The 14,123-nt window shown below is 35.0% G+C and overlaps 1 protein-coding gene across 1 annotated transcript in view; it reads left to right on the plus strand.

The window, feature by feature from the left end:
* CSMD1 (CUB and Sushi multiple domains 1) overlaps positions 1 to 14,123 on the plus strand; it is a 1,279,784-nt gene that overhangs the window by 1,105,852 nt on the left and 159,809 nt on the right. The window contains exon 42 of the mRNA XM_067294827.1: positions 10,593 to 10,781. Within this exon, the coding sequence (XP_067150928.1) occupies positions 10,593 to 10,781 (189 nt within the window). The remainder of the gene's footprint in view (positions 1 to 10,592; positions 10,782 to 14,123) is intronic.

Genomic DNA, 14,123 nt, shown 5'->3' on the forward strand with positions numbered 1-14,123 from the left:
GCACATTCTGTATCTGTATTTCCAAACAGTATTTTCAGTATTTAATCATCTTTTTGTGATCTTCTATTGTTGGCTTTCTTTCCTAATCTTCGTTGTTGTTTTCTTTTCCTATTAGCAGCAATAAAATGTCATTAATTAGTGCATATTTCTAAAATATTAAATTACTCTTGCTCAAAGATGTTAAGCCCCTTTGCAGGACCTGAACAGATTAAAGAAATGGAATGACTGACTGAATTCTCACAGATCAGTGGGGAAGATTAATATCAGCTTATTCTAGACAGATAAATTAGGTATCCTGGTTAGGTTTTCTTATATATGTATAGAAGCCTACATGTTTATATAAATATATATGTATTTGCATACACAGATATATAGTTGTAGTTGCATCATACATACAGAGTCAATGGATAGAGAGTAAGAAGCTTTGAGTAAGAATCTTCGAGCAGATGATTCAGAGCCCCTGACTTAGGCTGACACCCATAAAGCACCTACATGAAGAGGTCACACCTTTCTATTGCCTCTGGGGATCATCTAGTCTTGCTCTGTTACATAGTCTTGAAAGTAAGGAATACTCTCACAAAACCATGTTTGGCTAGTGTGATTTTTTACTGTGAGAAGTCAAATGTCATTGTAGTTGGACAGATGACTCCTTCTGCATCTTTTTGTAAAATTCTAAAAGTGACAAATTACAAAAACACAAAATAACATACAATCCCATGTGGTATGGTTTCTGTATTTTTCACAGTGCTCTCTATTTTGGCTCTAATTAGTGTATTTGTCCTTACTATAACAAGCTCTTCCTTAACAGTATTGAGTCTTAATAGGCTCAATACATGTGACTAACTCCTGACTAACAGTAATTTTTGTCAAGAAATCAATAGTTACACCTTAAGTCATTTGTAGAATCTATCATACTTTCTTTTAGAGATAATATTTCTGCTTGCTTAGCAAGATTTTGTGTTGCTTTTGAAGGAAAGCATGCATTCACATTTTAATGATCTGTGTGACACTTTAGACAAGGGGACAAGGAGACAGGTTGTTTGTTTTTAATTTTTTAATTTTAATTTTATTTTTTTTAATCTTTATCTCTTCTTGTGTATCCCTGTCAAAATATATTTCCTGCATGTGGCATCCTGTGGTTTTGGCAAGAGCAGTGATGTTTGTTGATATTTAAGTCCAGATCAAAGTACAAAATGGCATCAATTTGAAATAAAGTTTATATTTATTTTGACTGGCTCACAGTCTATTGCGGTTGGCGTAGATCTCTGGTAATTCCTAATCATTAGTGGTGCTTGAGTCTATTTTCCCTTAGAGCGCAGTACCTAAACTGAATGACCCATTTGGTACTGAAAAGGCTTCTGTGACATCAGATGTGACTCAAATGTGCGTATAATTTTTTTTCCTTTAAAATAGCAAGGGGTTCTTCAGATTGAGAGTTGCAAAGTTTTAATAAAACTGAGGATAGAGATTTATATTATGACTTTCTGTACTCAGCCTGTTTCAGGCAAATTTATTTACTTTGATTTATTCCATGTATTTAAACAGTATCTGTCCAGCACTGCAAATAGAAAGACTTTTGTAATCTATCCTATAGTTCATAGAACTACAAAGACAGGAAAATGCATTGTTATAATTCCTCTCTCTATCTTTTTATTCCTTTTATTCATTTAGCCAATATTTGTTGTTTTCCACTAGGCCAATTTAGTATGTTTGTCTAATATGGTGTTGAGTCTAGGGAACCACTCACATGATACTCAAGTGTAATGAGAAAGATTGGAAAGTAGATGTATGTTCAGAAGTTAAACTGATTGGCCTTAACCCATTGTCTGAAAATGAGATGAAATCTTGGGCTCATTGAAGCTAATAGGAATTGCATCAATTATTTCAGTCAAACTACAACTTCACTTTCTATCTTTCTGCCTGCTGCAGGCACCATTCCTTTATTTGTCCATGGTAAACTGCTGCAAGTATCTTTTATAATGTGTCCCATGCGGGGTTGCCATTAATATGATAGCTTTCATAAATCAGAAATCCATGCTATTAATGCATAGGGTTTCTTCTGCATTTTGAAAAAGATTGATGAATTGAGCTTAGAATTCCTCCTTTCTTCTATTCTCCCCCTCCCCACTGTGTCTGGTATGATTATGGTGAAGATGGCACCATACAAAATAAACTGAAATGGTTTTGGTTTACTCCAACCCTCTCTTGTTAAAACTTCCTTTCTAAATATGTTGCTTTCCTTCCTCTTCTCCCAATCGCAGCCTGTCAGCTGATGATGACAGTATCATGGCTAACTCATTAACAGTGTGAATTTTTCTCCTGTTATCCCAAAGAAAGAGATGCATCTAAGCACTGAGCAATGAAATACTCAAAACTTTTATTTGATAAGCCTTATAGTAAAATATTTTTTATGTGAAGGAGATAATTGCGTAGTAGTATTTTCAGCACAATAGAAAACTGTGAAAAGAAGTACTGTTCATGGAAATACAGAATCTTTTGTGGTGGTATTTTGCAAATAGTTATGTGAAGAATCTAGAAAAAAAAATATGAAGTCCTCAGAAGTAGTAATAATTCAGTAAGAATCAGCTTACCTTAGCAATAACCCTAATTACTGACGATAGTAGATGAATTGAGGACCAAAAAAGAGATGCAGTTAAATTAGCTGATATTTAGGTTATTTTAATTTAAAATATAAAATGAAATTTGGATTATTACCTTATTTCTCAAAATGTGAGTTATAGGTGTACTTGAATTATTGAATGCATATACATTGGTCTGATTTTACTTTCCCCAGGAGTGAGAAGCAAAACAACTTCTCCAGTGAAGGCAATTCACTCAGTTCATGTCCATGTAATATTCCTTACTTATACAGATACTCTGGTGTGAATCATTCCTGAGTGCCATTTTGAGAAAACACAATATTTTAGTAGTCTATATAGATTAAAAAAAAAAAATCTAGTTAATTTCACAGCATAATTCAAGGAAAAAGCTGTTGGAACAAAAATTGAATTATTTTAGAAGATACTTGTTATTTATTGATATTTTACTAGTGTGTAGGGTTGCTAACTGAAATGTTATTTCATGTGAACGGAAAATATTATACAGAGACATATGATTTCTTAGATTAGGATCTATCAAATAAGCTTCCAGCTTATGTGCCTTCTTCCATTTACCACCTTTTCTATGTTCTACAAACAAAATCTGCTCTCTTTTTTAAAAATAAAACCTTTTTTGACTCTATGTGTGTTTTTGTTGTTGTTGTTTTTCGTCAGATAGTACTAACTCTCTCTTTGGGATCCTGGATCGCACTAGCTATTTCTGTTGTTAACATTTCTCCTTCTCTTTCTAAGACTCTCATATTTTATTGCTTCATATTACTGAGCAGAAATAACTGGCTCAGCATCATTTAGAACATGTAGAAATAGTACTCTCAACTCAGTAAGTCCATAACCTAAGAACAGGAGCTTCTTCAAGTACTGTGATTCAGTGTATTCCTCATTACTCTGAATGCTCTGACAGCAAATGCCAGTGATTTACAATTGGGCAATTTTAACGACTGCTTCATTTTAAAGTATCTGCTTCTTTTGATAGCTGACATTTCTTTTCCTAATCCTACATCTGTTACCCTTGATATTTAGTCCTCTTGTCTTTTTCTGGATTGTCTCTGGACTTTCGCACTTCTGGTATTATAATGCTATATTTCTCCCTCTTCCTTTCAATCAGTTTGCAATTGCTGTATCTAGACATTTAAAAAAAATTCTTTCCTACTCCAAAATATTTCTCCTTCTTTCTATATCCCTGTTAGAAATTTCATTTTTCCATTCCACAAATCAGATTTCAAATTAGTCTTAGCTTGATTTTCTTGAATGACAAGATTTACACAGTTGCGATGCCTGTTTCAGTTCTCTGTGATTTTGAACCCATTGGCCAATTTCCATCAAATTTCACTGTTCCTAGAAATGTTTGAAAAACAGTATTAGTTACATAGATGAAAGAGACTTGAAATAACGTCCTTGTTGAGAGGAGAGATGCAGCGTTACTCCAGAGGCCTCAGTTCTGTTTGGCTTACTGACTACCCAGTTGGTATATTTCTTGTTATAACTCACTGTAACACACACTGTCTCTTGCCTGTGGATCAAGGACATAGGTGTGGGAGGGAGATGAGATCACTGTATGTGGGGAGAGGTTGGGAAGGTTGTAGCATTCAAAATATTGTTACGGGCAAAAGAAGCACATCATATATAGAAAGCTACAGATTCGTTGTTAGTTCAGTCCTCAGGAGTAAAACATTTGGTTTTGTGGTCCAAATTAGGTAATACAGAGAAAACTCATAAATAATGTAGCTGAAATCGTTAAGCCAGAGCTTCCTCCTGTCTACCCCCCCGTCCTTCGGTATTATGTTCACCCTCCCGGTGCCCTCTGGCGCTAAGGTTGCAGCCTCTGCCTTTGCCCTGGCGAGCCGGAGAGGCAGCCAGCACCGCCTGAGCAGTTGCTGGGGGAGTGTGGTGGGGGCTTCCCACTCCTCAGTCTTTGGTCCACTGGGGTATATTGCTGTATGTTTTACAGTCACAGCCGCTTTCCTTTTCACCGGTTCCCAGCTAAGTTTGGCGAGCTGCCGCCCCGGCCCCGGTTAAGGTGAGGGGCGATGGGTGCGGGGTGGCTCCGGGGCGGCCGGGCCGTCACCATATATGGGGTTCCCCGCGCCGGCGCCCGCTGTGAGGTAACAATGCCCCGCCCCGCCTCGCCCCGCCCCGCCCCGCCCCTCCCGGCCGTTGTCACAGCCGGCCTAGAAGCGGCTCCGGCGCGGAGGGCCTGGGTAGAGCTTACGGTTTGGGCCTTTGTGCTGTTGGGGCAAGGGAGAGCTGACTGCATTTACCGCTGTTGACAGCGGTCTTGTTTATTGCGCTGCAAGGGTGTGGAGATACTGCAGGCAAGGCAAGGCATTCCAGAGGGGACTGGGTTATTTTGATGTCTGCTTATAAGAATTTAGCATCCAAAGTTAGGTAGACAGGAACTATATGGATAATCTGTAGATATATAATAGTCAATAAAAGAAAGCAGGCTTTCCTTGTTTGACTGCTAACAAAGCAATATATTGAATTTGTCCCTTAAACTGATAGATGCTCTACCAAACAGAATAGTCTTTTAAATCATAGCAGTAATATTTTGCATGATTTTTAAGAAGGAGATTATGAAAGTATTTCATCTCCCAAGGCACATGATATGATGATGGATGGTTTTTTCGGACAACTTCTAGGTGGTCCCATGTTACAGTATCCTAATATGCTATTATAGGGAAAAAGTTCTATAAATAAATAAAAACACAGCTTTTAAAATAAGGGCATTAATTTTATATAGTTTTTAAAAAAGGTGGGCGGGTGAAAAGAGATCATAGTTGTCGTCACATTTACCAAACTCATTCTAATGTCTTAAGTTTGTGTTGCCTATTAGGAAAGTGCCCATAGGATTCCATACCACGTTCTTAGTCTGATTATTTTTTTATGTTCTTAACTTTACATTAAAATAGGCTTAAAATTAAATTTGTCCATTTGCTGAAAGAGCTTGGTGCAATGCAAAGATTGCTTTGCCTGAGAGAAAGAAAGTGCCATTTCTCCTAACTAGAATACTTCAGGAAGTGACTTTAAGGTAGCAGAGGAGTGTTTTGCCAGGTAGATGCATTTTTAAAATGATACCATTCTGGTATCATTTTATTTTTTGGAGAAAACATCCATATCATCCATATTTTTTGGAGAAAACAAAGAATAAGTAATATATAGTGAATGTTAAAATTAATAATGTTTTTTCCTTATTTTTTTGTGCTGAATTATTGTGAAGGCAGAAAAAAATACTTATGAGATTGAAGCTTTGTACAGCCTGGGTTTGTACTGCTCAGAGTAATTCAGTATACAAAATTTTGGGGAGGTGAAAAGTCTATGCATCCTGAGAACAGCAAAATACTTGCTTCCTGCCTTTGCAAGGAGCTGATGCTGCTAGTTCGGCACCTGAATTCTCTTAGCACGAGATTTGAGTATACAACCTGAATTACTTAGGCACTGTGAATGTCTGAATGTAATAAAAAGCTTTGTGTCCTTAGCAGAACCCTGGGGAGGTCACAGTTCTGAATGCCATCAACAGTCAGTTTCTTGTTTTATGCTCTGCTGCCTCAGCAGAAATGTGTTCATGTTTTGTTATAGCTTTAGCTTTGTAATTACACTACCTAAGGAGTGGTGGGCATTTCATTGCATTTAAGACTGATTTACTAAATTTGTGTGTTATCATTCACTTCGTTTTACCCATGGCAAGGGGGGAGTTTGTATTGATGACACATGCAGTTCTGGAACAATTCAGATCAATTTTATCAAACATTATTTTTTATTTATTTGCTGGATTATGTGAAAACTTTAGGAGTCTTTGGTTTTAAAAATAGCAACATTTCAGTTAAAGTGCACTTTTTTAAATTAAAATAAATATTCTACTGTTTAATTCAAAAAAACAGCATTGAGAAAGTGTGGGTCCCTTTTATCCCTGCTGTGGTGTTGACCCCTATGAAAAGCAGCAAGCACAGGAAGCAACCCAGAAATAACACTTAGAAAACCACCTCTAAATCACATTTGACTAGCAATCTTGAGTTACTGGAACCCCCCAAATCTGTCTAATGTCAGTCTGAGATGCTGGCAGCCTGTGCACCCTATGGCTGAAGAGAAGAGTGACTGTCACAGAAGCTTGATTGACAAGCCAAGTTAAACAGTTACAGGCTCAGGGTATTCCACATGTAGCTGGGGTGGCTCAAGATATTTGTTAGGTCAGAAGAAATAAAACCTTCTATGGCCTCTGAGGGATCCAGTACAGAATTTAGCACCCAGAGGAATATGGTTGGTCTAAGGGTTTTAAGTTATCTTTGTGCATTTCTTTTTTTCTTTCTTAATCCTTGGCTGTGCTATGACATTACCTCAGCTTTTCAGTATTTCTGGGACACCTTTTTTCCCTGCTTAATTTTCCCTTTAGGATTAGGACTTCTTTGAAGGAAGTGTGTAAAAAGCATTGTTTGTGTAACCTTTACTGGGGGAATCATAGTTCCTATGACTAGAACTCAGTAAAAGAACCCTTAATCTGTTCTGGGCGTCAGTGTAGCATAAAGTGGAATATGAAGTGAGAATCTCATTCTATTACGCTTGGAGAGAAAAATGTTCCAGGAGAATAGAGAGAAAAAAAGTTATAATGCACTCCCTTTCTTCCTCACACTCATGCACGTACACAGGATGATTTGTACATGTTAAATCCGATGACCTTTATTTAGCAGGAAGATAACTACGATGGGGCTTCTGAGTCATAAGAATTCTGGAAAGAAAAAGGGATTTGCTGAAACGCTGCAGTATTTCTAAAATGGTTTCAGGAGATAGCTGAAGGGAGAAATACTAATGGAAGTGAAATAATATCTTTTGGGAACTCAAAAGAAAAAAAAAAAGAAAAAAAATTCTGAAGCAATGTTTTGTGACTCCAATCCTGAGACACTGCATTTGGGAAAATGATGCTCTCTGGTGCCTAAGGCACTAAACTGGGATTCCAGAGATGTGGATTTTATTCTTCACAGTGTAGCTATATGCAGTGTGATGCTGAAGGAATGTACAGCAGGACTAAATTAAGGTTTTCTATGTAGTCTTAATTGTGACCTTTCATATTGTTTGAGTGTTTGCATGCTTAATTCTATGCTAATACAATTTTTCTGTGCAGTAATTATTTCTATGTTGAAGTGCTATCTGTGTGTGTGGTACTTGCCAAGAGAGTAAGTCTTAACCCAAGGTTAATCTAACAAAGAAAACAAATTAGAAAAACAAAATAGCACAATCAATTATATTTCTTCTGTGATTTACCCTCTTTCCTCACCACTGGAAAATATATTGCACAAAAGTCAACACCAGATCGTTTTAAAATTCAAATATTTGACTACTGCCAGGGTTAGAATTAAATCTTTCTCTCGCATTGGCTTTACATAGTTAGGTTTCATTTTGGGTTTTCGCTGGAACTTTTCTGCAGTGAAAAATATATCATTTTGTAAAGCTCAATAACAAAACAAGTCTTTGGGCATGGCATTAATAAAAAAAGCTTTCTTTTGTGAGGTGTGACATCAGGATTTGTGGGAAATATTTGATAGTGATGACTGAATAACGAATTGCTCTGTTAAATCAGGTACAGTTGGTACATATATCAAAGGGCAGAGAATAATGAAATTGATATTTATATTAAAACTATAAACCAAGTTCCTTGAATGGCCTGTAAATCATGATATGATCGTCAGATGAATCACCTGACTTACAGGCACTCCTATAATTTATGAATCATCTGTATGATTTATACCAGACGTCACTTGCAGAGAATATCTTCACATTTTCCACCATTGTTTTTAACTACTCTCTGATCAGGTGCAAGTGCTTTCACCTCTGACTGACTGTCAAACATATGATCATCTGCTTTAGGCAGTGGCTCTTTCTTACTTTAAAAAGCTTCTGTGTGTTTTCTTTAACTTACCATAAGAAGGAAGAATGTGCATCTCTCCATAAACATTAACTAGAATTTTCAGAGGTAGGCAGTATTTATCCACTACCAATCTAAAAGGAATATTCTTTAAGGGATGTTATACAAATTAGAGGGTTAGAGACTTTGTTATTATCTTAGGATTTCTTCTTTTTTTTCCTGAGGTGTTCCTGTGTTTCCTTCCCACATAGGTCAGTGAGAAGAGTTTTTTTAAAGCAAATCTTAAATTCAGAACTGTTTAATAATGCAAATGTTATAAGGAAATATCTTCAATATGCAAATGTAGTTTTATATTATCTTTGTATCTGAATGAATGTTACTAATGAAAGTTCCTTCTGAATTTTCATTGCACTGCTTTATATCAATTAAATATGTTTAACAAATAATATTTTGAGGTCTTTACAAAATTAAATCCAAACGTTAAATACAAGAAATCATTAATCCAATCCTTATATGGAGATATATCTAGAAGGAACTTTTTCCTTAGTAGACTTTTCTCACTTTTTCAGGTCTTTCGAATGGCATATTTTCTGTGACTTTACATTCCTTCATTAATTCTCTTTCTACTTTTTGGTCAGGTGATTCTTTTTTTTCTTTAACACACAGTTTAATATATTTAAAAAAATACAAGTTTGTGAACATTCTGGATTTCTTAAAATCTTAATGAATGACTAATCTTATTATATCTTACTAGAATACTTAGTATAGTGTTTAAATGTGAAAACACATTTAAACAGTTGCTGTGATTAATAGGATGCTGATTAGTTGGAGTTAGTATACAATTTAATTAGCGCAGATAATGAGCAAACTGGAATGCTGCCAGTCAAATATAACCCACCTTAGTATTTTATATACTTAAATTGTAGTTTGAAATGTTTGTGTTGCTACATAGTGTTTCTGTACATATGGAGTTGCAAAAACTCCATTTTTTTATGTTATGCTGCAGTTACAACCACTCCTAGCAGATGACATACATAGTAGTATATGAATTTTGTTAGGAAAAGGTGTTAGTTTGTCTCAAATTCTCAGGCTGCTATTAGTTGTATTAATATTCTTTATATTAATGAAGAAAAAAAAGCAAGACTTGGAAGTTGCACTGTGAATGCGGTCATTCTATAGATTTTCATGTTTCTATAAATACTTTTGAACTGCAGGTATTGATGCCAAATTTCTTTTCCTAAATTGTTTTACCATTTCTTCCTTGTAATAAATTGTATTGTTTCTTATATCAGTTAGGAAATAAAATATTTGATAAATTCTTTGGTAATGTTTAGTTTTGAAAATAGTAGTGGAAAAATACCAATTAGAATTCTGTCAGCTTTATTATGAATTTTGCTGTATGCAGCTTTTGGATACAGTGTTGCTGCTTTCAGGGCAAGACTGTTTTTATTTCAAATTTAACATACTAAATTAAACAATTATATCACAGAACTTGGGCACTAGATCTGAGCCTAGAAATTTATTAAAAAATAAGCACATAATTTATATAATATCCTAATCTGTCATTTTCGACCACAAGTCAGGCCTAAGTAATCTAACTGTTGGTTGGACTGTATTTGGTAGAAGCTTAAACTAGGTATGTAATAACTATTGGGAAAGTAATAATAACAGTATTAGTAATAGTAATAGGCACTTAAAAGAGTGAAATAGTTTTAATATATAGTAATTTCATACATCTTCAGAAGAAATGAGATAGATAGTGTAGTCACACCAAAGAGATTATTTGGAGGGGTAGAATGTAGTCAAAGCAGAGGAAAGGTGTAGGATGGTAGATAAATCTCAGCTGCAGAGAAGCTTCAACACAAAATACTACTATAGAATATTCCCTTTTCATGCTCTGCATCCAATGTCTCTTTGTGTTTCCTCTCCATATTTATGTTATAGACAGTAGTTCATTCTATTCCAGATTTTGATCTTTCCCTATGTTTTGTTTCCAGTGGAGATCATCCCAATGATCAAGATGGTTCAAATAGATGATTTATTTTTATTGATATGTGTTAATCACTCTGTTAGTGATTTCAGCTTTCTAATGTTTGCCTATTATTTCTGTTCTCTTTTAGCTTACGAGTTACAGAACTGCCCTGATCCTCCTCCTTTTTTGAATGGGTATATAGTAAACTCAGATTACAGTGTGGGTCAGTCAGTATCATTTGAATGCTATCCTGGATATGTTTTGAGGGGTCAGCCTGTTCTCACATGCCAACATGGGATCAACAGGAATTGGAACTACCGTTTCCCCAGATGTGAAGGTAACTGTCTGGTAGTACCTTTGCTTCAGAACTCATTATACTTTCTGATTTTCCTGTATTTGTGTGCATGTATCTAATGTAGCTTTTGCTGAAGAGTTGGACCATCTTAAACTGTATTGCTCGCAGCCAAAGTCAGAATATTAGGTAATTTTATAAATCATAAATATTTTATGAATCATGTTCCTTAGTGATATATTGTTCCTATTACTATCTGTCAAAGTTTTATTGCTTATGAGCACTCATGATACTACCAGAAATGATCTTGAGCTCCATGTGAAGTTTGTCCTTTTTTTGACTTTCTTCTCCCTTTTTCTGATTCTTTGGACAATGTATGCTGTCACGTATAAATTGCTCCATTTAAAAGCTTTTACTTGGGCTTTCATTTAAAAGACATGCATTTAGACCTTCAGAGGCTTTGTCAAAGTCTCCTATAGGATGTTATGAAGAAACTAAGTAGTCTGTAAAAACAAGTTTTGTTATGGATGATCAGCTATTTAGGAAGACATAAAACAAAATAAAAAAATGACTGATTTCAATCATAGCAAGAAGCTAATGGTGCTACAGGTTTTTATTGTAGGAAGTATGTTTAGTATATTTGTCACTCACATTGAAAGATGGGTGAGATATTTTTCTTCATAAAATACTCCATAATTTTTAGGTTAATCAAAACTGAGAAGGTTGTGAGGAATTTCAGAGAGATCTAACTGAGCTACAGGAATAAGCCATGAAAAAAATTGAGAGAGGTAAATCATCCTGCTGCAGGACAGACTGCTAGGGGCCAGGAAGAGATTTCCCAGTGGGATAGGTTGACATAACATTTCCAACTGTGAACTCTGTGCTTTTTTAGGAGACAAGTGGGGTTCAATATTGTAAGAGGCAAAAACTAGACTGGATGGGCTAAAGGTCTGATTCATCATTGCAATTTCTTGCTTGTGAGTACTTAACTACTGAGAATAAACATTCCAATTTATTTTCTCATTTTTTCTGAGAAGGATATTGTCTTCACAGCATAACTGTATCGCATTGCAGCATGTGCATGTGTTTTATACATGCACTTGGGAAGTAAGTTTATACAACTTCCTTGTTTTGTTGTTTAACTCCAGTGTTATAAGAATCGGAAAATTTAAGTTCTGTTCCATAATAGTTATGCAAATTACCGTAAATTTCTCAGGAGTCTATTAAATTAAACATACAGAAGAGATATAAAATACTGCACATTTCTTGGAATGCAATCCCTTTGCATTCCAGAAATGCAGTTTAAAGTGATTGTTCTGGTTGAGAGTTTTCACAGGTATTAATCTTTGCCCATTTCAAGCTTGCATTAAAGCATAAAAACAATATAAAACCCCAATATTATATATTTAAAAATTATTTGTATTATTATTATGGGAATTATTAAGCTAAGAAGAATTAGCCTATGTTATGTTTTAATTTAAACTGTATTTTTATCACATTGTTACATAAATGTTGTAGAGGCCTGATGGACTGCAGGAATAAGACATAAACATACCTTCCTGACCAAGGGAAGAATTGTTACAGAAACATCAAAGTGAAAGATTTAATGAAAGTATTGAAAGTAAATCTGTCAAACAAGAAAAGTCTTAATGTTAGTTATGGTTTGGAGGTTTTCTAGCAGTGATGCAGTTCTCAAAGTAATATCCTTAAATGTGAATAACATAGCAATTCCCTTTCCTTAAAAATATGTTTTAATAAAACCATTTCCATTCTGTTTGTTGAAACAAAAGAAATATTGTAAAATATATACAATATTTAATCTACTTTTAATCTACTCTAATTGATTACCACAGAACATTTTTTAAAACAACCTCAGCTGCCTTTCTGCTAGGATATATCTATTAGATAATTCTACATCCTAATGAACGTTACATGCCAGCTAATACTGCCTCTCTGAGCCAACATAATGGGGGGCGTGGATGGAGATTTTGTTTTGATTCTCTAATTATTGAGACATTGCTTAAATTTTTTCAATCTGATCTGCAAAATAGTCTGTTTTATTTCATAGTCAGTAAATCCAAGGTTTTGTTAAATTGATGTAGGTTTAAGATAAAGTCATTTGGAAGGAGTTCTTTAGAAAGTTTGAGTAGCTCTTGTTAGCTGGGTAGTAGGACCCAGAGAATTGATAGCTGGGCAGCATGCATTTATCAACTGCTGTCATACACAGTTAACATCTGAGCATATATGAAGGAATTTAACTGAGAACACAAGATATGTTATAGCTCAGAAACAGTTAGAGCTTCTTAAACATATAATTTTATATCATATACATCTTAATATTTCAGTTTTTGTACCATGGAAACATTCTTTCAGTTCATTTTACAGTATCTGAGATAAAGACATTTGTTCAGTGTAATACATCATGTTCAATATACAACATTCACAATACTGCATCACCAGATAGTAGGTTTCACATGAATAATAGAAATCATAGAATAAAACATTTTAACTCCAAAGTCGAGTTCCCAGTTAGGAGACTGGAACAGGGGTTCATTTTCTTTGTAACTCCCAGTTTTGGGAAACATCTCTCTCTCTCGTAGTTAACAGAAGAAACGGTCTTTCAAAGGCGCCATACCCCAAGTCTCGGTTTGGAAAGGACAAATGTGGTGGAATGTGGTTGAATTTTTGTATGTGGCTCTACCTAATAGAGAAGGATTTTTTCCCAAAGTGCATTTATGCATTTTATTATAGTAAAGAACTGGCTCTGATTTCCTGAATATCCCAAAGAAAAAATACAGTCTGTCTGTAGGAAATACTGAAGGAAATTGGGCCTTTAGACTTAAGTCTGCTGGAAGATGAACCAGTATTTCAGGCCTGTCCCTCTTGATGAGCCCCTAAGGATCCAATAAAATATGTGGCAGCACATGGGAGAAGTCATATTATAAAGCAAAGAATTATTAACTAAAGATCAGTGAAGTAAATAGCTATCACTTTTTTTTTTTTCCTCCTTCTGGAGAAGACAATATCTGGAATGAACATTTGTCACTGGAGAAAGGAAAGGTCATGCCCCCTCTCTTCAGCAGTTTAATTAGGAAGTGGTACTCAGTTGAACAAATGAGAGTATTGAATTTTGTCTTATTTTCAAATTAAAGAACAGAGTTTTATTGCCAAGCACTTAGACAGGCTTGCAGGTTTATGACAATATAGAAATAAAAGTGCTAAAATGATGCTTCCAATATTGAATATAATTGGAATGTTTCCAGCATAGAAATGAATGTATATGTTCTGTATAATCAATGGTACATTCACTGTTAAATGGCTGCCAAGCCAATGTCTTCCATTTTTCTTTTTTTTTTGTTTTTTTTGTTTTTGTTTTTGTTTTTTTTC

The sequence above is a fragment of the Apteryx mantelli genome, chromosome 3 (assembly GCF_036417845.1).
Source record: "Apteryx mantelli isolate bAptMan1 chromosome 3, bAptMan1.hap1, whole genome shotgun sequence".
In the NCBI taxonomy this organism is placed as follows: domain Eukaryota; kingdom Metazoa; phylum Chordata; class Aves; order Apterygiformes; family Apterygidae; genus Apteryx; species Apteryx mantelli.